Source organism: Ambystoma mexicanum, chromosome 1p (assembly GCF_040938575.1).
Source record: "Ambystoma mexicanum isolate Mex_15411 chromosome 1p, UKY_AmexF1_1, whole genome shotgun sequence".
NCBI lineage: Eukaryota > Metazoa > Chordata > Amphibia > Caudata > Ambystomatidae > Ambystoma > Ambystoma mexicanum.
Genome location: NC_090921.1, coordinates 876,062,512 through 876,089,277, shown reverse-complemented (window position 1 = coordinate 876,089,277; position 26,766 = coordinate 876,062,512). Strand labels below are relative to the sequence as shown.

The 26,766-nt window shown below is 43.0% G+C and overlaps 1 protein-coding gene across 3 annotated transcripts in view; it reads right to left on the bottom strand.

Annotated features, from left to right (window-relative positions):
* ADAMTS18 (ADAM metallopeptidase with thrombospondin type 1 motif 18) overlaps nucleotides 1-26,766 on the bottom strand; it is a 524,586-nt gene that overhangs the window by 297,268 nt on the left and 200,552 nt on the right. For 2 of the 3 annotated variants that reach the window (XM_069652914.1, XM_069652924.1), the window contains exon 4: nucleotides 11,401-11,677. In XM_069652914.1, coding sequence (XP_069509015.1) covers nucleotides 11,401-11,677 — 277 coding nt within the window. Of the gene's footprint in view, nucleotides 1-11,396; nucleotides 11,678-26,766 lie in introns of all 3 variants that reach the window. The other variant, XM_069652934.1, reaches the window with a different exon arrangement.

The window sequence follows — 26,766 nt, the reverse complement described above, 5'->3', positions numbered from 1 at the left end:
CGTTTTCGCGTGCTTGCCTTTCCAGTAGTTCTTCCTCGGTGTACTCGGGCTCGTACATATACGGCATTATTGTAGCCATTGTGTGGTAAAGAAAGTAAAATAATTTATAGCGGTGGTACTGTTATCTGTTCACACGGGCTACAATCAACGAAGGTAGCTGACCAGAGCACAGAAACGAGTCACAGAATACTCAAAGTAACACACAGAGAGTAATGGAATCGAAAATCTGCTGCTGTGTGTTGTGAAACGGTGTGTTTATACTTATTGAGGAAAGAGGCGTCCTGCCATTTCCATGGCGACAGTTCATTAGCTGAGGCGCAGCGATTGTTGGCACGAAACGTGCTTTGGCGTTGGGAAATGGGCGGTACGCGTCTGCTGATGTCAGGCTCAGGGGCGGGGGATTTGATTTAGTGCCGCAAAAGCAGGTGAGCCAGGGCGATGCGGCAAGTGATAGGATTATCAGAAAATGGCGGCTGATTTCGAGTGCGTTAATGGACGAAAAGTCGGGTAAGGTCCATAGGAAAGTTTTCTACGATCGACCGAGTTATGCTTAAAAACACATGGCCGAACCGTAGGGACAATAAAAAAAAAGTCCCGGAACTCTCCTTTAATGTTTTTTAGCTCACAAGCAGTACATGTTCTAAAAAGAGATGTTCTCACTATTGCAGTGTCCATTTGTTTTTTTACCTGATAATTCTCAGATGTGAAAGGTGGTCATATCAAATAGAAGAGTTTGTTATCTCCCAAAGGGAGATGTACACATCACCATAGCCCAAAGGACTGTCACCTCCAGAAGAAAAAAAACTCTACATGAAAATATGATGTTATGAAGGTGTGCAGACAAACATTTTCAGTCATGAGTGGAATAAGCTTTTTTAAAACTTGAATGAACTTGCTGTGAAGCCAATGAATGCTTACAGCATGAGGTGGGGTCACAGTCGGACTAAATAACATAAGAATAGGACTTGTCTTAAACTATAGAAACAAGAATACAAAACTGTGGAAACACAATATAGTTGCACAGTTGTTTTAATTAGTGAATATTCAATATCTAATATCCGGCAATGATAAAAAGTTTTGCAGAATTGTTCTCAATGAGGGAAATTTGATTTGGGATACACATGATCTTTGAAGTAGGAAGAACACAAACTACTCACAATGCCTTTGTGTTAGAATTAATTACATAATTTAAGGAAGAATAACCTTTATCAATATGTGGATATTACAGGCTCATTTCCAAATGATATCCAGTGGGATCAAGTCATTCATTTACCTGACCGTTTCACAAAATAGTCAGCAAATTTGTCTATAAGAAGTGATGAGTGTATAAGATTAAACGATGCCCAAATGATAAGCTGCAATGATGATCAACATATTAAGTAAAATTTCTCTTAAAATGTCCAACTACAGTCAAGTGACCTGCCATAGAACATTTGAACATCAGTAGCATTATCAGTCTCGCTGAAAAAGGTCCATAAGTAAAATAGATAGGACAGAAACATGTTGTAGTGTTTAATACATGTGATATGTCACATGTAATATTTGACAACCAAGTTATACACATTGTGCCCACAGTCCTCTCTATCTTTCCCTGAATGGGCAGTTCAATACAAAGAATTACAATATAGTGATCATTAACATCTCTTTCTTGTGCATTACATTTATTTATAGTAGGTCTGATATTATTTACATTTTTATTTTATTGTTTAAAGCGTGGATCTAGCTTGAGAGCAGCTGAGCTCGTACAGAGTGTGGGTAGCCAGCATTCGGGCTGGCATCTTTTAATACAAGCGCAGTACTGTGAGGGATGTGTGTCGGTCTGTGAGTCCATTAGAATTAGTCCTTGGTCAGGTGCTGTTGAAAGAGCCATGTTTTCAGAGATTCATGAAATTGGGAATTGTGGGGGCATTCCAAACCGACACCGGAATTGAGTTCCAGAAGGTGGGTGCATGACACAAGAAGGATTGTTTGTGGGTCTGCTATTTGTGGATGAGTTGTGCTTCAAGCCAGTTGGTCAATTTGCTGTGCGAGGAGCGTCTGCCATCAAATATGTGGATCTTAGCAGCTAGGCACGCTAGTGTGCTACTCGTGACTGTTTTGTAGATGACACATGCAGTCTTGAACAGTATCCTGTCTTGAAGTGGAAGCCAATGTAGTTCACGTAGGATAGAGGTAATTCAGTCTAAATTGTGTGTTGCCGTAATAAGACGTGCTGCAGCGTGGTGGACTGCTTTTAGGAGAGCCAAGTGAGTAGCTGGGATCCCTACCAGGAAGAAGGGTTTGATTTTTCAAAGGGTAGAGATTCTGAGCCAGGCTCTTTGGGTCTTCTTGGTTATGTGTTTCTGGAAGGACAGATTGCTTTCAATGGTGAAGCGTAAGGATTTTGCTGTGCCTGGGATTTGTGGATCAGATCCTTCTAGGCACATATAATTGAGCGATTGTTCGACAAGTTATTGTTTAGAGGGTGAACAAATGAGGACAAATTTAGTCTTGAGTGGGGTTAGTTTGAGGTAGGCAGTCGACATCTAGGACTGGATGATGGCTAGGTAATCGTGGAGAAGAATGATGTCCTGTGCACTATATACTCTCCTGTACAACTGAGTATTGTCTGCTTATTGGTTGATGGCTATATTGGGATCTTTGAGGAGAGTACCCAGAGGATCCATCTAAAGGTTAAAAAGGATTGGTGAGACGATGGAGTCTTGGGGAGTCCGCAGCAGACCTGAACTAGGTTAAAATTTTCATCTGGTGTCTGCCTGAGAGGTAGGAGGGAAACCAATACAGGAAAGTGCCAGAGAATCCCATTCTGTCAGCGAGGATGCGGTGTTCGATGGTGTTGAATGCAGCTGAAAGGTCAAGGAGGCCGAGGAAGCATGAGTCGCCCTTATCCACAACAATGACACAAACCACAAATAATCTCACACAACAACACATGGCGGCCATCAACCAAAAAATAAACCTACGACCTGAAATTGCCAACAGCAGATCACAGCTCTCTTGTTCTTTGCCGGCTCAATCCTACTAATCCACCCACAGCGCCCTTGCATTACAGATCTGCCAGAGCACCAAGAGACCACGCAACTGTGCACGGTATAAGAAACTTTAACATAACATGATTTGGAGAGCATCAACCACCACCAGGATGGTGGCTGTGTCAATGCTGCACTTTGGGTGAAACCCTGACTTATAATCATTTAGGAGGTGGAGTATTTCAATTATTGCAAGTAGTTGTGTTGCAACTACTTTTTCCAAGTGTTGTTCAATAAACAGGAGGTTCCAAATGGGCCTGTAGTTGGCCAGGTCATCTAGATCTGGGGTTCGTTTTTTCAAAAGAGGTCGTATGTGACCAGTCTTTGAGGGTGTCTGAGAATGATCCTTCTGTATGGGAGGCATTGATGATGCTGAGGAGCACATTGAGTGCAGGGTCCGTCAATTGTTTAATGATGGAGGCTGAAATTATATCATCAGAGTAAGAAATAGGGCTGAGGGGGCAATCATTTTTTTGGAATCTGCGGGAAAGAGAGGAGAGAATTCAGTCCATTTTGGGGTGCATGTGATGCTAATGCTGCAAATTGATATTGATATTTTATTTGCATCGCACTCACACACAGGTGTTTCAGAGCATGGCGAGGCAAGGAAGGGGAACAAGGGAGAACGAAAACAACAATCTTACTAGGACCAGTGGCATTGAGAACATCCAGGTGCAGGGGAGGGGGAGGACGAACGTTCAGGCGGGGAGGGGAAGAAGTGGAAAGTGCTGAGCAAGGAAATAACAATGCTGAAAGGTTGATTTGATGTCCTCTCAGATTTTGTAAATGTTTTCAATAAATGTGTTCATTCTGTCGCATTTTTCGGGAGTTGCTGGTACCATCGGGATTGGGGGAGGGTTTGGTACAATGCTTTACTACTTCAAAGAGGGCTTTGCTCCTGTTAGAGGCTGCCGCAATGGTGGTGGAATAGTACACAGCATTGGCTTCGGTAATCAGAATCCTACGGTTTGTGCACAGAGATTTGATGTTGATGAGGTCACCCCAGTTATGGTTTTTGTGCCACCATGTCTCCTGGGCTGTGATTGAGCATTTGTTGAAGGCTAGCTAAGGAGTGTATCATGGAGAAGAGGGTTTGGTCTTAGCCCAGCTGGATTTTATGAGTTATGAGTTATTTTATGAGTTATTTTATAAGTTTGCTTCTAGCTCACTGACTGGGAAGGTTTTGAATGAGCGGCATTGAGTGATGGGGCGTTCAGCCTGACTTTTGCGAGCCGTAGTCAAGTGGATGACTGATAATAGGATGGCGGCCTGTTCAGACCAGTCAAGTCGGAAATGGTCTTCAAAGGTGATGCAGGAGGACTACTATTCTTTTATTTATTATTTATTTGTTTGAAATGTGCCATAGCCCACCGCAACACATAACTCAACAACAGTAAGATAGACAGGGCAGAAATAATGGAGGGAAGGAGTTCAGTTGAACAGGAGAGTTTTCAGCTTCCTTTTAAACAAGGTCAGCCATTCTTTCTTGGGAAGGCTCTGTGCAAAGGCAGTCCATGCTATAGCAGCTTTCATTTGGAAGGATTTGCCCTTGCCTCGCATTCTCTTCACTCGGGGTACAGTGAGAGGATTGGCAGAGCTGGAGCGTAGAGTTCTGCCCGGGGTGTGTTTCGTAAAGGCTTCAGATAAGTATTCTGGGTCTTTACCATAAAGCCATTTATGGGTCAAAGAGAAAACCTTGCATTGAATGCTTTCAGTCAGTTACAGGCAGCCACTGAAGGTTCCTGCGGTAACTTGAAACATGTTCCGGGATTTATTTGAATCAGCACCTTCAGATGTTATTGTGCATGTTTTACTGCGTTGTGGACATGAGCATCAGCACTTAAGGATGCCTGCATTGCTGAGCCATGTGTCTTTACTTATTCCATTGCTGTGATGGATCTCTTGTCAACTAGGAAAGCAGAAAAGGCAGAGCTCAATTTGCTTCTTGCCTGCTTTGTGCCAAAGATCATAGGTTCAGTTTTAGAGGCGTTAAGGCACATCCACTTATTGACCATCCATTCTTGGATGGATGAGTAGATGGTGGTGAGCTTTGCCTGGTCTGTGTCATAATCACCACTACGATCCATTATTAACTGGAAATCCTCAGGATAGTTGGTGAAATGCAGCCCCCTGGATTCTAGCTGTTCACATAGTGGCTTTATGTGAATGTTAAAGAGGACTGGAGCGATGCATGCCCCCTGCGGCACTCTGTATTTAATGACCATTGTTTAGAGCATGCCTCACTCCAGCAAACTTTAGACAGTCTGTCGCTCAGAGAAGATTCTATCCACTCGATAGCATTGCTTGAGCAGTTCCCTGTAGACGCTAATGTCTTGAGCAGGAGAGAGTGGTCCAGAAAATCAAACGCGGCGTTCAGAAAGCCCGTTTTACTTTCCTCCAGCCTCCCCAACATTTGAGTTTGAAGATTTAGTAATGCACTTTCTATTCCATGATGGCACCTGAATCCTGATTGCTTAGGGTGGAAATTGGAAGAGGTCTCGAAGTGAGATTGTAGTTGCAAAGGTGCCACCTTATCCACAATGTTAAGCACAAATGGGGTATTGGTAATGGGGCTCAAGTTGGCTGGATCGTTTGGGTTGAGACCTGTTTTTTTATTAAGGGTGTGACTGCTACCTCTTTGATGGATTTAGGCACGTCCATGTGCAAGACCAAGGAGTTGACAAACCTTGTCAAAAAAGGGACAAAGAGTTTGGCATCAGTAGGTATTCTTTTAGAAGGTAGTAAATCTCCTGTGCAGGAGGTGGGCTTTTGGCTAGTTAGGATAGCCTCCATTTCTTTGGTGGAGATTTCCTGGAAGGCAAAGCCTGAGTCACCCTCTGCCTTCTTGTAGTTTGCCTCAAGATCTTGGTCTCCAGGTATAGCCAACCTAGCACGTTCGGCTTGAATCCTGTCACGTGCTGGCAGGAGTTTGTTTTGGAAGGCTTTTTGAGCGTTCTCACAGTTAGGAGGTTCTGGGGTAAATGACTAGGATAAGGCTGTTGGTTTCTCCCAACTTCTGTAAATTCTGAACACTTTCTGAGTGCAGTTTTCTGCTTTGCTGATTTTCTCATAGCAGAAGTGTTTATTTGCATCTATGATCCTCTCTTTGTATGTTTTTCTGATGTTTTAAATGTTTTCAATAGTTTTTCCTTAGACCAGGTCCTTTCGGCCCATCTTTTCTTTCTCTTGCTTAAGTAAGTTCAATTCAGGAGTAAACCAAATATTGTTGTTTGGTCTGTTTCGTATTAGCAGTGGCATAAGAGAGGCTTTCTGATCCAAGAGAACTAGCAGGTGTTCTGTATATACTTCACTAGGTGATTCGGAAGGTCTGTGTTGGAGGAGTCTGCCATGTACCGTCTCCAAGCAGGCATTTAAGTCGGTGACTGTCAATTATTTATTTATTTAGGGGGGCTCTAGTAGGCCTAGGAGATGTAGGAAGATCAAATTCACAATTTAGCACGCAGTGATCAGACCAGACTCAGGCCTTGGTTTCCAATGCACAGACCAGGATGTTACGAGTTGTCACCCAGTCAGGAATATGTCTCTTGATGTGCTTGGGTTCATGATTTACTACTTTAAAGCTGGCATTTGTCAGGAAGATTTCAAGTTCCATGGCAGCTTTATCCTTGAAATCCCCTTTTCAGCGGTTGAAATCTCCTAAACGTTTGGTGGACTTATTGGGCCAATCCAATTCAATTAGAAAGGTTTTTCATTGAACAGGGGCATATCTGAAAGCGTGTGGTGGATACGTATAAAGTGTACACATGTGTTGTTTGTAGGGGTCAGATTAACGTGTAAGGCTTCGCAGCTGGAGCAGTCTATATCGGAAAGTCCTAGCTCCTTTCTCCCTATGATTGCCACCCCTCCCCCAAGCCATTGTGGCAGTTTTTAGCAAAAAGTGTTGTAACCCTCTGGTGTAACCAGTACAATGCTTGGGTCATGTTCTTTCTGCAGCCATGTCTCAGTGAGCAACATAATGTCAGTCTGTGTCTCTGTGATATATAATCATGTATGTTTAGTGATCGTGATTTAGGCAGTGATCGTGTGTTTAGTAGGGCAATTTCTAGACTTCTGGGATATTGTGACAGTTTCTCATGCAAAATTACCGGTTTTTTGAGGATTGCAGTGTCATCTAAGGATGGCTGTGCGTGCATGGGCAAGACCTGAGTCGTTATTATAGCAGAGTTGCATGTCATTTTGGCAGGGCTAAGTAAGAAGGACTGTAGTATGCTTACACCGGAGGAGCCACCTTGAGCTTATCAAAAAGGATAATAGTGTGATATTTGCCTAGGTAAGGCTCCAGACGAGAGCCCTCTCAGTGTTCAGACAAGGTAACAAAGTCCTAGTTGGGTTGCAAGGTGGCTCAATGTTACAAGTAATGCTCTGAGGAGTTTAAGAGATATCAGGAGTAGTGTGAGTTAAGCACAAGACCGGCAACCTAATAGTACCAACACAGATTCTTACCATAGAGAACAGGGACGAAGTGCAGGAAGTAGTCCAGAAGCAGTGCAGTGAGACACAGACCAGCGCAGACCAGCCCAATCATGCCGGCGCTAACACGCTGTCAACAGAAAATTAGCAACCTGCATTTGCAGGGAAATGTAGTTCAGTAGAACTACAGACGTTTGTCTTGTGAAGAGCAAACAGTGATTCTGCAAGTCGCGGCAATGCTAGTGCCGAGGTTACAGGCAGCACAGTACATTTCAATGTTTAGCAACAAGTTAGCTCTCAACAAATCTTTTACATTTCAGCACTATGTATTGCACACAATACATGCTGGCACAGTGTCAGCTTGCATTTGAGCAGCACGCAAATCTTTAAGTTTCATTTAAGCACGTAGTTTCTAAACAGCACCTCAAAAATTCAAACACAATAAATTAAGTGTATATTATTGACTACTATCACTTTCCTTGATTCTATTTAGTGGTCCTTTATTCACAAATTGTTTTGTACTTCATGTCTATTTATTCTTATTGAGTATTGACTAATTAAATACAAAGTGCAACCACACTGTATTTCTACTGCTTTCAATTAGTGTTTATATAGTTTCAGACAAGTCCTACTGTATGTTAATTATTCTTATTAATACTCCAAAACTAATAGGCCTGTCTTCATATTTCTCGTGTCCTGAGGTGCATATGTTGTTGGAGTCAGAAGATGGCTTCAAGGGCAGAGCTTGGTTCTCTCCATCTCATTGGCTAGGGGCAAAGGTCCAAAATGAGGTGGATAGTCTATCTATCATGCTGCATCTTTTCCCTTTACTATTACTGCTGAGGCAAAACTCCAACCAAGGATAATTAACCTGATGACGGTGAATATGCAATGCTGGAGGAGTGGGGTTAATGAGGAGAAAACTAAATAGATTTAGTGCACAACTCTAACATATCCAACCAGGTTTAAATGTTAGAACATTTGCACTCACAATGTGCATCTATGTTCAAAACTGCAACAAGCTATGAAAGGGATAATGAGTGTGGATGTCTAGACATGAGCCACCAAAGGTGTACCAAAAGTGTAGACTGATTTTATGGTTGTAGATGTTTTTGGTGGTAAGATTATGCAATGTCCAAATCCTGCATGTTTTTACGTAAAGATATTTGTCATGACATCCAGAAATTGGTGTCTATACTATCAGACACCAATATCTTCTCACACGTAAATCTGTTTACCACTTAATCACCCATCACTTTCCATTGATTTGAACTTTGTTTTTGCTATAAAGCATTCTATTGTATGAATAACGTTGATTCTCTCCCTGTCTTTAAAAATGAAAAACAAGTAATTTACTTTAAGATTCTCCACTTCTCATGATATATAGATTTACATTGCCAGAAGGTCTTTGAATATTCAAGGAATTTGTCTTGGATATGCTAAAATCAGATACCCAGTCTTCAAAGGTAATTTATTTCTGTTGGTTCCATCAACAATCCTATAATATTAGTTACCCAAGGAAGTCGGTCCTAGATGTATTAAAATATAAAGGTATAAAGACGTCATTTCACCAAAATGCCAGGGGTAGCAGAAGTGATATCACAAGACCCTTCACCTCTGAAGACATCACAGGAAGTGATGTCATTTGACCACACCTCGAAGTGGCATCACAGGAAGCGATGGGACATGACCTTTGACCCCTTAACAAAACAGGAAGTGGCATCACATAACATTGTTCCTAAGTACACTACGAAAAATATGGCTACGATATCACTGTAATGTGATATACATTTTATACAAGAATGATCACCATATGTATCATTAATATCACTGTGTATAGGCCCATATTACTAAATTACTGTGAATGTAAGCAGACGTCCAAGGTCAAATGATAATGAAGTGTTATTATATAGCACTTACGCTTACGCACTTTATATAGAATAAATATACATACAATATCACTCAACCTGTGCTGGTAATCATTTATCGACCTCAGAACGAAGAAAGGCTGAGTAGGTCTTGCCGGGATTCGAACCTGCAACCTGCAGATCACACACATCGCAGCAGCAAGCACTCAACCCACCAAGCTTTCTTACCCGCTACAGCTATCTTAGTAGCTATAGTAAAATGAGCAATTGCATGTCAGAATGTTTTCAAAATAAGAAAGCAAATTACGCTACGTAGTGGATACCATTAAACTGGTCACTGATATTTAACAGCAGGCCAGTTCATCTGCAGGTTCGTTGCAAAGTTGGCCACAAGTCAAGCCTGCGTGTATCTACTTTTCAGGCTTCAGAGGTTGGCAAAATGTATACCATTGGGAGGGTTCATTATTACGTATTTAAGAATTTCGATTTGCAGGTGAATGCCGCGACTCACACAGCATCCCATGCTATGGGGACTCTTTACCTGATACATGCAAATAAACATCCTGAACAGCATGCCAGAGTGATAGGAAAGATAGATACATTACAACAAAGCATTAATTGTTGCACAATGAAATCAAGGGCCACTTTATGTGCTATGATCAAATATTTCTACACTGTACACAAGCTTTTAGGCATATGGAATTTGTCAAGTGATAGAGGACTCTAAGATGGAATGTCTTGTGATGATCGTAACAGAGACAACGGCAGAAAAAAACATGCTATAAATGAAACTTGTGAAACGCAAAATACATAGTCCGCAATGGATGCTTATTATACTGTAAATGATTTTTTGACGTGTTTGTCCGTACTTAAACACCTCAAATTCACAATGCAGACTAGATCAGTGACTCACCCCCTCAGGGGTGCCTAAAATAAACCTTTAATGAGTCTAGCAATTACTGTATAGAATTCCAGAAAGACAAATGATGTGTTATTCCTATTCTTTCTGATTTAGGGTCAATGCTCAAAGTGTTACACATGTGGAACACCCTGTTTTATTTTTTTTTTAAAGAGGCTTGAACAAGAAAGCCAGCCACTCCAGAAACAAAGCTTTCTTGTTCAAGCCTTTAAAAAAAAAAAAGGGGTTCCACAAGTGTAACAATATATATATATATATATATATATATATATATATATATATATCTTTCTTTTTTTTAGGGGTAGCAATGAAGACCTCAGGGTTCACAGCTGTGACCCCTGGCGAGCCCCAAATGGCATCCCTGGGAAGGTACACTGCTCCTCTACCTGCAGCCTCTGCAACTCTTCCTCACTATCAGCGCATAATAGATAGACCATTTAGTATCACACAACTGATGAATGTTTTGTCCAAATCTTGCAAACGTGCGATCAGTCTCTTGTTCAAAGGAGAATTGCCAAACATTTTGATGCCGGACTGTCCTTTGGGTGAAGCCAGACTAATATACAAACGGATTGCTCTACTCTGGCATAGTATAGAGAATTAAAATGTGATTGCCAACTTTTTAGGGTGGACTTCATACCAGAGAACAGGTTATTGGACCTTGTTCATTTTCAATAATGTGATTTATATATTTGCTGGTAGAAATAAGCCTTGCATGTGCCACATGTATGGGGAAAAGTGATAATACAATGGAGGATACTGCAAAGACACTTCTTAACATTGTTGCTTTATAAGCCTGAAAGCATTTCTATTATCACTATTTAGATGTTTTCCCCACATTTTAGTTTAAAGTAAACTTTTTCACCCAAACAAATTGATCGGGAAGCACCATTTGTCCCTCCAATTGGGGAAAATGTTACAATCTTGAAGTTTATCGGAAACACCATTGTACCCCAATTCCGCAAATGCAGTTCTGCGGGCGACTGGTCTGTCCTCTACTGGCTTCCATTCTTGGTATTGTCTATTCCCAAAGTGGATATCGTGAAAATGAAGCTTCCCCGTACCAGATACTGCATATGTCTAACATTGGCGATAAATGTAGATGAAATACATGCAGACAGTAATAGAAATAATAGAAAGTTTCCTTACATACATTTCTTGCGTCGTCCACAAAAATGTTGCTTTGGAGAGCTCCGATCTTGATCACGATTCGCCTGTTTGTGATACTTGCGGGAAGGGTATTCTCTCTGAATCGATGAGTCATGGGGAGGATGGGATGCACTTTTCCGATGCACTTTATGCTCTGCTGTTCGTTTGTACAGTACATGGGGATGGTGCCCCGCGGGTGCTGTATAGTTGTGCTCCTCCGCAAGGTGTGTTGGTAATGGTGAGATGAGGTATTCTTTCTCCTCTAATCTAATTAAACCTGTCTAAAGAAAAAGAAGAACACGTTTTAGTGGTGATGCTTTTCATAATGGTGCCATGTTGATTGATATTCGTGCAGTTGTTTCCCATAAACTCAACTTTCAGGCCATAGTGTACACCAATATTATTTTAAATGTACAAAATCCGCTGCCACCGTTGTTTCCGGACCGGCTGATTCCGAGTCCTGCAGGCAGGAGGTGTCACTCCCGCCAGGTCTGACCTGGCGGAAGTATCACCACCCGTGTGCAGGCGGACATGGAAACACTGGCTCTGTCATAGACGGAACCAGTTTTTCCATGGCCCCATCCTCATGGAGTCCTATGGGAATGGGACTTTACAGAATTCCGCCTCCAGAATTATCGGGTCACCGGGGTTGTAATGCCCCGGTGATTCCGGCAATCACGGAGGTGGGATGGAATTACCGGTCCGGCTGCAGCCTGCCGGTTTTTCAGGCACGGCTACCGCAGGACTCGTAATGAGGCCCATAACAATCGTATTGTTTGTGGTATACAAAATGAAGAATGTGTCTGTTATATACTTCCAACAAGCACAACCGGGTTCTACTGTTGTTTCGAGAATTGGTGACTGGTAGTAAGGAAACAGCAAAGCTCCTGTGACAAAACACTGCTTTCACCTCAACCTTTCTAAATGCAGAAACTGATCACTTTAAAAATATGGCTTCCATCTTTAGTATTGTACTTTCATTTAAAATTAGACATACTTGTCACCTTACAACATTTGCTGCAATCGTTTTTGCTGTTTCGTAGAACCCTTTTTTTAACAGGTGTTACTATTACCGAATGATATGTCAATCCTTTTTTAAATCAAGGAGGACATTTCCAGTAGGACCTGCTGAGATTAAACAGTGTAACCTGCTGGTGGGACCCGTATTACAGCAGTGACCACTAAATTCACTTAACTAAATGTCACTGCAAAAACTAGTGACACAATGTACGTATTAAAACACACACAAACTTGTACAGCGAATGCAACAAATAGAGATGTCAGATACCTGGAATAGCGAAATTGATCTAATGTCGCTGTTTGCTTAAACAAAAAATGTTTAGGATTTTCATTGGGATTCAGAGTGGTCTATTGTTAACTTTTTGCTATTAGAGCGCAGTAGCACTGTGAATGCAACAGCTGCATCAAATCCGACCTCAAAAACATCATGCTGTCGAAAATGATCAGATAAAGTGTGCCACAGGTGTTAACAAGCGTGCAACCAGCAAAGGCCACCCGGCAGCCATCAGAGTCCTGTTGGCAGCTCTCTGGTGCTAGGGCCTAGGCATCAAGGACAAATATGAAATCATGATTTTCCAGGGTATGCTCATCGCTGTCCAGGTTTCTGCCATTGAACAGTAGTGTAACTAAAATCATAGCTCCATTCATATAATGTGCTGTTTTTAAGTAATCATATGTCCAGTTATTGCTATCTTAGGTCCGGTGCAGAGCCATATGGCCAAGTGAATCCTCGTATGTCCAGGGCAGCCATCACATTACCAATTACAAATGCTAAGATGCAAGAATAGTCTGATATGCCTTGTTTGCCCATGAGCACTCTTATATGCCTAGATCAGCCATCACATGTGGCTATATCTGCTCAGATGCATTTGCATATGGGTAGATATAGCCTCATGAGCCCAGGCAAGCTGTGCCTGCCAATTATAGCATTATGTGTCAAATTACATCCTCATGCTCCAGGTATTGTCACCAAATGCCAAATACAACGTAGTTTGTCAAGTACAGTCTTATGTATCAGGTAATCCAGTCAAATTCCTAGAACAGCTGGAAATCACTCAGTCTAGCCATCATATGCTCTGGTACACCGTTGAGTGTGAGGTACAATACAATACATACACCATGTTTTCCTACCACATACATCCTCATCTAAGGATCATCGCCCAGGAACAGATTCATGGTCCAGGTAGAGATAAAAAGCCTTGTCTGATCTAAGAATCTACCCCTGAAAATAGGAAAGGCTGCAACATGGATATCATGGAGTGTGGCAAGGTGTACAATTGTAACAACTATTGAACCCTAACTGATGGCAACACACCCATTGTGTATAACTAAACTGCCAAACATAATAGACTACCTCATGTTGGCTGTCATTCTGTGACCTCTCTGTATCGCCTCCTTGGGTCTTTGCATCTTCCCCTCTCTGACACTTTTTCACGTATGATCTCTCTCCGTCTCACTCTCTCTTCTCAAGCAAAAGATGCAGACAACACGCGATGCAGTAGACATAGATGCTGCCGGATACCCTGGCATGTGCAGTCACATCAGTTTGCAAGGAAGGTGACATTTTCAATGACAATGACAAGTGGGTGCATCTGTCAACTAAGCATCTAAAAAATCTAGCACAAACAAGATCAACCAATTGTTTATAATAAAAGAATACACTGAAAGATGCCAACATCTATCGTCAGACAGGACGTTTATGCTCTTGGGGGGTTATTCTGTTATTATACTTTACAATCGTTTATCACTATACTGTGTGTTTTTAACATACATTATAGCCATGTGAAGTAGTTTTGAGGAACGTGAACCCTGTTTATTTGATGCTTCTATTGTGATACTAATGTGTGTATAATTTGTTTGTTTCACCTTTAAGGAAGAGTCTGTGATGTTCACAAATATTCCATTTAAACTGGACATGACTTTAGCCACAAATTGATGCCCCACCATAGATCCCAGGGATCAAAGGAAATGCATCAGCTCTTTAGGAATGATGGGCATGTGACATTGCGCTTAATGGGTTTGGGTGTCAAAGGCCACTATAGGAGTGCACTGATTGAATTTTGGGTTGGAGGGACCTGATTCTGTGCTGGCGATACTGAAAGTGGGTACAGTGGTGCCGGCAATGTCATGGCTAGTAGGTGTAGAGTAGAAATAATAGGTGCTCTGACTCATGCTGGATCACCCACAATGAATACAACTGGGCGATACCATAACCGGAATGGTGTGCAGAATATTTTCCACTGTGCCTGTTAAATTAATTAGTGAAATACGTAGAGTAAAAAGTGAACAGGCACACAGGTTGGTAGTTTTCTTATGGGGAATCAAAACCGAAATGCATTTATTGCATGATATTTAAGTGAAATTATTGAGAATGTCGCTCATAGGTAAGCCATTACAGAACACCACCCAGAAATCAATGAACCACCTGAACAAATCAAGCCACAAGTTCCTGCTGTTACTGATAGCCCTGTTGTGTACTGTGTGGGTAAATGTAATGCTTGCAATTAAATAATGAAAATTCAGAATGGCTTTACATTGACATATCATTTAATTAATGTTAAAAATAGCAATACCAAATGCCTCAGCTTAGTTTGAACTGTGAAAATATTTTTTAGGTAAATGCCATTTTTCTTCACACTGGGCTTTTATTATCCAACACTGTGATCAAGGAATTTTAAAGGCTAATGGCAGAACTCTGATATCAAGGGTAAATGATTGTTTTCAAAATATGAATTTCAGGGCCAAAGTTTTCATGGTTCTATTTCTAAGCATATTCTGGAAGAAGGCCCTGTTGATTGATGAGTGCAGTGTCAGTCAGAAATGGTGACTTGAAATAAGCAGATATATAAACAGAACCTGACCTCTGACCTGCTCCTTTAAAGTAGCCTATGCAAAATTGGCCTTAGTTTTAAGGAAAGCAGATGTCCCTTTTGAAATCAGGGGTGAGCAAACCATGTATTTCAGGCGGAATTGCGCAGTATAAATTGCACCCAATAATGCATTTTAAAGTAAGCGTGTAAAACACACGTGTAGTAATTATTTTTAAACCCTTTACCCAATTAAATAATCAGGCGCAGATTTAGATTTAATGTGAAAAAGAGAATCACATACATATACATATATCATATTTTAAAATGTATGAATTATTAATACATTCAAATAATGTCTTATGATTCAGACTAGTCTTGTGAATCAGATTATGTTGTTCTTATGAACATCTAAGGAAGTATAAGAAAATAATATTTCATAACAATTTGGATATTAATCCCAGAGGGGAGAGCAAACTCACAGCTATTCATCCCCTTGTAACAAAGACAATTCAATGGGCCAATAGAAGCAAGGAGGGGTTTATGGGGGGTGTTAGTAACTGAAAGGAACCTATCACAAGCTTTGGCCAATCCAAAAATGCTCTGTCAAATGGTGATGCATGGGTGGAAGTAGCTGATGGTAAACGTCTGAAAGACAACCTTTCCAGATGGGGCAGAATGCAGAGCATTTTCACAAGAAAGAATCAGATTACCTGAGAGGGATTTTGTAATCAGGTAGACAGACATTCAAAATATATCAAGAGGTTATGCGGGAAGCCGTTTGATATCCCTAACTATTCAGGGACTTTGAAAGGCAAACCAGAAGTACAATAATCCCAGCACATTTGGACACAGGTCTCAAGAATGTATTAAATGACAAAGAGCAATTAAAAGTATTTTGTGGGAACCCTGTTTACATGCCATGTCACTGAAAGTGGGAATATAACACAAGGTTTATGGAGTTTATGATTGACAACTAAAATTGAAACCCTGTGTAGTTTTGCCATAATAAAGCTTTTCTCTTGAAATGTGGGATCTCAGGATTCCTTAGACATCCTAAATTGAAATGTGGAATGCCAAACCTTTGAGATCAGTGTCTGTCATATCCAATAAAGTAATTGAAAGATGTTCCTCAAGGAACACATTGAACTGGGATGTTGTGAGTGTGAACATGGTTCTTTGTGAATGGTAAGGGAGTTAGGAACTGATATACCCACATTCTGAAAGGAACCAGTATTTCTTAACACAATCATTTACCAAAAACAACACTTTGGAACCAATCCAACACCACAAAGATAATGAATTGCATCAAGCCTGGGCAAACTTTCTCACAAGTGAGAATCTTGCCAATCTCCTAATAGGATTTGGGTAGGTTGAGTGTTGCTGTGGATTTTTCTCCTATGCCCAATCGGCTAGAGTCGCCTTTGAAAGTCACATATCTTTAGGGTAGCGCAGGAAAAGTTTGAGCAGGTTCGACCAGATTTGTGTGAAAAAACACAGACAAAATAACTTAAAGGGCATCAAGCAGGGAAAGAAAGGTTGGAGGATAGAGAGGGCTTAGGTAAGACTGAGCAGTGCGATTTAGCAATTGGAAAATACAACCTGTGCCCCTTTTGCTGGACACCTAGATTGTTTGACTATTTCTCGTGGGTGGGTGTAAGAGAACATTTTTCCTTTTAGCACACACCACCCTGCGTGGAGTGATGGGGCAGGGGGGGTACAGTGCATCTCTTGTTTTGCCTTTATAGTCACTTTTTGTTACTGTGAAAAGCTCATATGTTCAGGCTGCTGGCAGTGCATCTTTTTCACAATGTTTTTCATACTTTTTATCAGAGGCTGTCATCGCAGCTCTAAGCTACATAGGGCCCCCCCATACCAAAAATGGTGGTCTTACATTTCTAAGTCGTGAACAAGATGGCTTGAGCTTTCTGGACACTTCTACCTTGCTAGGTGGCTGAGGGTCCCCTTGTTGCTTTGTCTTTGACAGGCTTCCCTTAGAAAGTCTGCAAAGATTCCCTGAGTGCCTGCCAGGACAGGAAGTGGGGGAGGTCAAACAAAACTCCTCTGCCTCTTTTGTAATTGTAATTGTAATCAGTTATTTATAATGGTATAATACCCAGAGGTTTCTAAGTGCAGACCCGGTGATCAAACTTGTGTTGCTCTGCGTTGTCTTGCCTCCAAGGCAAGCATGTTGCCCCTGAGCTATCCTCCCGTGACCATGCATACTGCTCTGCAGTATACGTGGCTGAAACCAGTTCACACTGGGAGGCTGGCAGTCCTCGTTGGGCAATCACCCCCACATGTGAATGGTGCATAGGAACTGATTGGTGGAGTCAGCTGGTGTTTTTGAATACATTCTGAAGTTCTGGAGCAGAAACCATGAGTCGATGACTGGAACAAGAAGATTCCGAAGAGGAGGACAAAGAAGGACGTCTCGAGCACCTCCAACAACCGCCAGAGCCTGTTGAGTCACAGCTGCTGTACAGACCTCATCACTCCAATCGACAGGGAAGATCTGAAGAAGATGACTTCTTCCCATAGACAGGTGGACTTAATCAGCCTTGAGACAAGCTACAGTTTGTGCCATGCTGTGAAGACGTGCTATGTGAGAGCTCTCGCCTGTATCCTGCTGCAGTATCCTTACTACGGCATACCAATGACTCATTCTTGGTGAAATCCACCTTTAAATGACAAAGCTGATCCTAACGCTACTTGTTAGGCTATTACTTCTCGGAAACTGAGCGTTGGGACCATGAAACAGAGGACTGCTCCTGAGCTGGGAACTGAACAAGATGGCAGCCGCTTCCTTGTTATGACACTGATCTGCAGGACCTGCCCAGTGTGCTGCTTGGAACTACCCACAACCTTGCAGATGGGATGGCACAGCCGGCCCCCTGATGTAGATGCCTGTGGTCCTCCGGTCGGGGTGACCATTGCAGCTACGGGACCGCAGTGTGAGTGATCCCCGATGGTGTGGTGAGTGCTGCAGCAGTGTCCTTGGCTGGTATGGTCGCCCTGTCGGGGCGGCGAGGTGGAGGAGGGTGGAGAGTGATGAGAGGACCCCAGCCTGATCTGCGCCGCAACTGCTCTTGTGGTTGCGGCCCTTTGGAGACACACTCAGGCGGACTCCCAAGAGAAAGTCCTTGCTGCCCTTGCTGCATTGAGATCCTCATTGGATTGTAGGATTGATGAGGAGACGGTTGATGTCAATCTCTTAAAACAGGATGTATGGTCACTCGCAGAACGAGTTACCACAATGGAGTCATTACTGCAAGACACCGCCTCTGCCACTACTGAACTGGAGAAGAGGATGAAATCCTTGGAAGCTAGAAACGCGGTACTGGAAAGTCACGCAGAGGATGCAGAAGGATGTTCACGCCACAACAACATCAGAGTAGTGGGCATACCTGAGGGAAGTGAGGGCGCCGACCCTACGTCTTATGTCAAGAATGTATTATTACAGGAGGTGGAACCGGGGAAACTATAACCGGGGATTTTCGATCGAAAGGGCACACCGATCACTATGGAAGAAACTACCTGCGGGCTTCAACCCAAGACCTATAATCACCAGGATCCTTAACTTCCGTCGATTGAGAAGTAATCCTGCTAGATTCAAGAGAAAATGGTGCCTTACATAGAGGGAATGTAAAAATTGCAGTTTACCCGGATTGCACCCCATGCGTTCAGAGGAAACGCAACATGTTCATCCTTACAATGGAAGGTCTTTGCCAACAGGGCTTGAAGTACATGCTCATCTACCTGGCTAGTTTGAAAGTTCTGCACAAGGGGAAGGCACATATGTTTGAAATGCCTGAGGCCGTCAAAATGTGGATGGACCATAATGAGATGCTGGAGAAACCAATGGACTCCCAGGGACTCCCAAGGGATAGATTTGTTGCATTACATGCTACTGACACCAATTATGATCACTGGAATGCTTGTGTTAATGCAGATGGTTGCCGACTTGAGCTGTTACGATGGGTGCATACCGTGAAATGCCTGACTCCCCCAAGTTGGTATCTATTACTAGCACTGAATGTTTGGTGCAACAGCACATACACTGGGGCCCTAACAAAAGCAGGGGTACGTGCAAGCATGAACACTTGCTCCCCGCAGACCCAGACTGGCTCATCACAAGATGGGGTGGAGAGGGTTATGGATCTACATTTTCCAATTTTGCTAGGGGAGTCCTGGTATGGTTTGATGCCCGGATCCCTATTAAACTCTTACGTGTAGAAAAAGACAGTGAGGGAAGATATGTGACTATGCATGGGCACATAGGCCAACAGGAGGTATGCATAGTGAATACCAGCTTTCCTCAGGCCTTTGAGCAGTAAACTATTACATATGAGGGGGACTGTTTTCTTTTCGGGGGGGGGCTTTAATTGTGTGCAGATCCCAATCCTTGATAGATCTGACTCTTTTCAGCCCAGATCATTACTGGCTTCTGAAGCACTAAATGTGACAATTATGGATATAACACTTGCAGACATGTGAGGGAACAGAATGGGTAAGGGAAGCGATATTCATTCTATTCAGTGCCACATTGCCGTGATTACCAAGCTTGGATGGGCTCCCGGACACATTTTATGAAACATTCACACCCACTCTCACCCCGTGCTCATGAAAGTGTATGAAGAGGTCTACCACAGAGGCAAACTCCCCGAGGGAGGCAGTAATAGTTCCCATACCCACACAGGGGAAACCTGAAGAGTTGTGTGATTCCTACCGGCCCCATGCCATGTTGAACCAGGATATTAAGATATTGACTGCCATACTGGCAGGCAGGCTTAAGAAGGTGATAACCACCCTGATCCATCAGAATCAGACTTGTTTTGTTCCAGTAGATAACACTTCTATGAATTTACAAAGACTCCAAAATATAATTGACCAAACTAATCTGAGTGAGGCCCCGCTTGCAGTAGCGTCACTCGGTGCCACCAAGGCATTTGACTCTGTATTCTGAAAGTGGATGCTGGCTGCGATGCAGAGTTTCAGCATTGCCAAAGGTTTTATTAAACGTGTTAGATTGCTGTATATTCGACCGATGGCCAGAGTCTGAACCAGAAAATGGGTGTCTGAGATTTAGGAGGTAGAGTGGGGTACAGGACAGGGATGTCTATTATCACCTATGCTCTATAGCCTGGCGCAGGAACCCTTATCTGTGTACCTACGACAGGAACTTTGGGAAGCAGAAGTGGTGGTGGTGGGGGGTTTGTTTCAATTAATTTCATTGTACGTGGACTATGTCCTCTTATATGTATGTGAACCGGAACATAATTTCCCCACAACTTCCTGAGATTGTCAGGAATATCTTTCAATAGACAAAAGTCACACTTATTCCTTTTGGCAGGACTGCAACGCTGGGACCCCTGGGATCTACCAGACCTGGGAATACATTTGGAACCCTGGACATTTTGGTATTTAGGGATTAATATAGCGCACTCCCCAGATGACATGTGCGCTAGTAACTTGGTTAAGACTGTTGAGGGGGTTAACTGTTGCATGGGGTTCTGGGAGGAGTTGCCGCTGTCCCTGATGGGCAGAATTGCTCTAGTCAAAATGATTCTATTTCCAAGGATGCTTTATCCGTTTGCTAATGTGTACCATCTGACACATTGGCTATCTGATGAGCTTACTGCTAAATCAGAGCTACTATGTGCACTTGTTAAACCAGTTGTGCTAACGGAAATCCTCTGTTTGGAAGTGAGTCTTATGGGTAACCAGGTGATACTTGTAATGCTAGGGAGACAAGTATGGGCCAGGATGGTTAAACTCACCACTGAGGTCTATGGCAGTAGATGCATGCATTGGGATAGGTGATTTGGTAGTAGCCAGAAGATGGGAGGAGTACAGTCTTAGCACATGGCGTGATATGTATAAGGATGGGTTTACAGAGAGGTATAGAGAGCTCACAGACTTGATTCAGATGGAGGGGCTACCTAAGGGCCAGTTTTTGCTATAGGTTATGGAGAATAGTGAAAAGGAAGTGGCCGACCTGGCTGGACGAACCCATGACAAACAGCTTTTGGCCTTTTATGCATTGTGGAGTGCAGATCCCCTGACTTGCTCAGTAGTTATTTGGGTCTCTGTGAGTTGGCCTAGCATTGCTTTGTTTCCTGGACTTTGCTTGGGGCATCTGTGATTCTCTGGGTGTCCCTGGGTTTGGACGGTCCAAGGCTAGGGCCCTTGGGCTGATTAACATAGGCCTGTTGAATGGTCTGGAAATGGGCCTGCCCATGACATGTGACTTAGTGCCACTCTCCTGTTCGACTCTTTGAGGGATGTTCTCCACAATTCCCTCTCTTTCATTGCAGCTGCTATATGATTTAGAGGATGGCTGGCGCCCGTGGTCCAAGATATATAGTTGTATGCAAACTTTGATTAGCATACCGATGGTGGGCTTAAATATCAAATGGGAAAAAGACCTTTGTCAAGAATTAGGTGACAACCAGTGGAACACAATGCTGGTTTTCACAAAGAATGTTTCTCCTAATGCTGGGTTCTGCCTCCTGTAGCCAAATGTTTTACACACACACTACACGACCCCACAGCGAATAGCTTTGTTTGACCCTACCAGGTCCTCAAGGTGCCTGGGGTGTTGTGTGTTGGGGGCAAATGTCATGCACATGTTCTGGTGAGGTGTTAAAATACAGTCCTTTTGGTATCAAATCAAAACTGCTTGTGCCAGAGCAGGGATAACACAATTTAAATGGGAGCCGCTAGAATGCCTGCTGGGTGCAAGTTCAGACATGCAATCAAATGTATGGATTTGCCATGTCCAATAGCAAAAGGGCTCGCATACTGATACCCATGGGATGGAGCCCACATTAATAAGGTTAAACACTGCAATCTTACGTGCACTGAAAAATATGGCACTATCTAAACTGCAAGCACATTCAAATTGAATCAGCCCTTCAGACTTAATTATTGGATATACTGACCACTGATGATAAATGTGCAAGCCCAAATAGAGGATCTTCATCCATAGGAATTCTAACCTCCTTATTCTTTTGAGATGTGGCAGCTAATGAAGATAGCCTTGAGAATGATGATCAAGTCGAAACATGAGTCAGCTGATTTCGGACTTTATTAAACACTCATTGTGGATTGAACCTCTTTTCATTTCTATTTCAATGTTTACACTCCAGTTTCTTATATACACAACCTGTTAATGGGACTAGCGCGGTGCATTAGTCATATTCAAACCAGCAATAGCAAAAGGGTGCATATTAATGTCTTGGAAAGTACAGAGAGGGCTGCAATACTGCATATGGTGCAAAGATTTTTTAAGTGGAGTGCAGCCGAAACAACGGCATGGCGTAAGGTTGTGAGGCTGAACATGAATGAACTTACGGATAATATGGTGGCGTGGAATGCTCTAATAGAGGTCATGTTTCGTCCCTCGGATGACAAACAACCATGACTGTTGAATCAGACCTTTACAGATATGATAGGACAGACACCAGTGCTGTCCTGGTGAATTTGTGTTCCACATACATTGGATCTCCTTGTGTATTTGGCTATGTCATTGTCACTCTACTTGACTAAATGTGGTCTGAGACCCTCTGAAAGGTGATTACCCTATTCCCCTTGCATTGTCTGCTTAGTTTGTGATGCTTAGCTCTGTTGTTTTGTTTTGTTTGACTCAAATGATTGTTGTTTTTCTATTTGCTTGGAATGACCTGTATGCTATGTAACTACTGGATGATTTACAGTGCAAATTGTATCGTTTGCATTGCTATCCATGTGTTTAAATGCTAATAAACAGATTTCAAAATACAATTTGTGCCATCCCCAGAAGAGCTGCATCCTCCCAGGCGTGCAAACTCTTGGGATGAACTTACAGTGTCCCAAAAAGATCCAGGCTGAGAAAAACCTATTAGCACATACCACAGTGTGAGCAGTTTGAGCTTTGCGTGGCAGAAAGCGCACATATCACCTGTAGTTAATGTTTGACACATATTAGATACCCACAAATAGCAACACAGAAGGAGCAACAAATATAATAATGTTGCGGTTGCAATGGTTATAAATAGGGAACTGCCATAGAACTAGAACACAAAGTTATGTTTTCCAGTGAGGTGCAAGGAGGGAGCTGAGGAAGGTGGAACATGGAGTTAGACAGGTACTGTAGTAAGAGAGAGGTCAGCGTGTTAACATGGCAGGTGCATACTGGATTTTAAGGCTTAGTACACAATAAACAGAATGAGGGCCTAGATCTGGAGCTGTGGCTCTGTTTAGCATAGTTCCAAGATAAATCCCTTTCCTGTCTCCCAAGAGAGAAGCCAAGGTCAGAGGCACCCACGGTGAATAGATCAACTCTAATTGTAACCAGCTGCAAAGCCTGAACATAGTGGGAATGGAATGTTAGCCATGGGGAGGGCAGGGAGGGATGCGCCCTTTGCAGGACAAATTCATGAGAAGAGGGCACACAGTTTTGTGATGTCCATAGGCGAGGCAAGGATTTAAAGCACTACTGCCCTCACTCAAAGAGCGGTCACTCCATTTGAACTACAAGTAGCCGCTTAACCAAAGCAAATAAATCCTTAACATTCAGACTCAGGAGCGGTGCCCTGGTCACATCACTGTTGTGCACCAGATGCTTCTAGAAGATAAGGGGGGAGATGTGTCTGGAACATTCTGTGATTTGGGATAGTTGGAGCAGAGATGATATCAGTAAATTTAGTTCAAGGTCAGGGGTGCAACTTGTGTTCACCGCAGCGTCTGGTATAATGAGAAGGCCTATTGTCTTTATAAAACTGAGTTGGCCTCGCCAGTTTCCTTTGAGTGTGTCTGGGTCAGAAGGATGCACATCACTTGATGGTCACAATTAATGAGGGAGTTATTGTACCTGTCGGACAATCATGTACATGAATTCAATAGTGGCGATGTAGTGGGCCACGTAAGTAGGGGATTGGGCTTATATAAGGTGTGGCCAATAGGTCCCGGGAATATAGGGGCTGTTGTTAGCATGTTCTATAGGTGTTAGCCAATGAGGGTGGTGGGATAACTTTGTAACCTATGTGATTGATTGATTGATTGATTGATTGATTGATTGATTGATTTTTAAATCACTTAAGCTTGACGGTCACCAAAAGGTATCTTGGCGCTAGAGAGTGAGTTAATGTCCACTATGAAAAAACACTAGAGGAAAAAAGCTGAATAGAAAAGAAGTGTCTTTCCTAATGGCTTTCCTAAAGGCCATATGATTAGAGAGTTTCTTTAGGGAAGTTGGAAGTTTGTTCCATAGCCTTGCAGCGACTATACAGAAGGCTCTACCTCCAATCCTCATGTGGCGATAGAGGGGCACGATGAGCAGATCAGCCGAAGCCGAGCGGAGTTGACAATTGGGTTAGTAGTGTAGGAGTTCCGCACCTAGACCGTGAGTGGCTTGATGCACTATGCATAGAGCCTTGAATCTTATATGCTGGTTGACGGGCAGCCAGTGTAACGATAGCAGGACCTGGGATATGTGGGCTCCGTAAGGAGTGCCAGTTGCCATCCGGGCCGCCAGACTTTGCAGACGTTGCAGTCTTTGGATAAGCCTCTTTGGTTGGGCTAACTACAAAGAGTTGCAGTAGTCCAGCCGAGATAATATCAGCGCAGCTACCAAAGGGGGGCGTAGAGGTGCAGGAATTAAAGGGAGAATCTTCTTCACCTTCTTCAGATTTCTCAGCTGACGCCGTAGGAGCAGATGAGACACACAAGTGCCCAAAATGTAGATGTTAAAAAGAATCAGAGACAAGGAAGAGATCTGTGGGACACCACAAGTGAAAAGACAGGGCGCAGATAGGAAAGGTGGCATGGAGAGAGTCTGGGTACGATCCGCCAGCAATGAGGTGAACCAGGCTAGTACCTGGCCAGATAACCCTATCTGGGCCAGTCAAGACAACAGGATGGGGTGGTCGACAGTATGCTAATATGTGGTTTTCCAATATATAACCTGTAACTTTTTTGGGTGTGACAAGGTCCATGTCAGTTTGTTTCTACAGGACCATCTGGGACCTTTTTGCATGTAATACAAGTTGTTTTCCCTTGCAGAGCGCTGCAGTGGTTCTTTGGTCTTTTGGATTATTTTTATCGTACATGTTTTGGGCCACGTCTCTCTTTACAAAATTATTCACCCTGATCTAATCCCAGACTATCTGTGAGGACAGGGGTGCCCAGCCTTGTATCCTGGGTAGCGGCACCCTTCTGCAGTGACCAAATACCTGTGCATGACTTGAAGTGGTTCGAAGGGTGCCATGTTGCCATAGGACTGCCAGCTCCTTGAAGCAGGGCGATGTGCCCATTTGGGATGCCGAATTGATGGGGACCCCACATCGGAGGAGCTTGGGACAATGCATAGTTATAAATGCACCTTTGTGGGAGAAAACAACGAGACAAGAGTATGTGTGGAGTGAGTTGATTGTGAGTGTGTGGACTATAAAAGACCACATGCAATATACAGTTGTTGTTTTTATAGATATATAGAGGTGGCCTGAGGGATCTCCTCTGACAAGAGAAAGGTGACTTCACAGTAATATTGTGTGAGAAAAGGAGAAGAGCGAGTAAACAGGATCTCCTCCATTATGGGGAATGGCAGCGCTGAAAATAGAGTAGAGGTCCAATATATGAAGGACCTGGGATCCCTCTCACAGTGAGGAGTAGCTTGGGTCTCAGCAGGCACAGGACCCACGTCTGGGCGTTCCCGTCCCACTTGGGGTGTCTACAGCAAAACAAAAGAGGTGAGGGCTGCAAGGTTTAGAATTAATATTAACCTCTAGCATTGCTCTGAGCAACCCTCTAGACCATCGTTCTTTGCCTGCAAAGCCATTACAAAGGCGGAAAGACCATATGCAAAAACAGGATTGATCCCACCCCAAAAGGGGCATTTCAGCCCGAACTACTAGGTCAAAATCCTTCTGCACCAGACTACAAGCATCCCCAAAAATGTTTCGGCCTTATTGGGCCTCATCAGTGATTCCTGATCCTGGGCCACCGTTTAGGCCAACCTGCAGCTTCACTCGCCAAACTGCCTGCCGTCTGAAACCAAAAGCTGTCTCACATCCTGAACTCTGTCATAGATGCTGCAAAGCGCCCTGACACCGACTGTGCCTTGTCGAGCAGCAAGAAATCCTACAGCACAAGGTACATTGTGGTTTTGCCCTCCTGGACCTTCTTTGAAGGCCAGTAGTGACGTTTAATGACCCATTACTCCCTTTGTATTGAAATCAAGTATCCATTATCTATTGTGATTATTTACTATACCGACTACCTTCCTGTCAGTATCCAGAGTGCATCCCTTTTCCTTCTTTGAAACTATCTGTCCTCTGATTTCCTTTACAGGGTGGGTTGTACTTCGTAGTGTGCTAGAACTGTCTGTTGTGATATTAATAAGTAGATATGTTTGTACAACCTTTACTGGACAGTCCCTTTTCTCATAGGTTAATAATTGTATTTTCGCTGTGTTGCAACTAACCAATGATCCACGACCTTGCCAAGATAAGCCTGCCATTCTGTCCACGTTATTACCAAAATGGTACAAGGGGGTATACAAT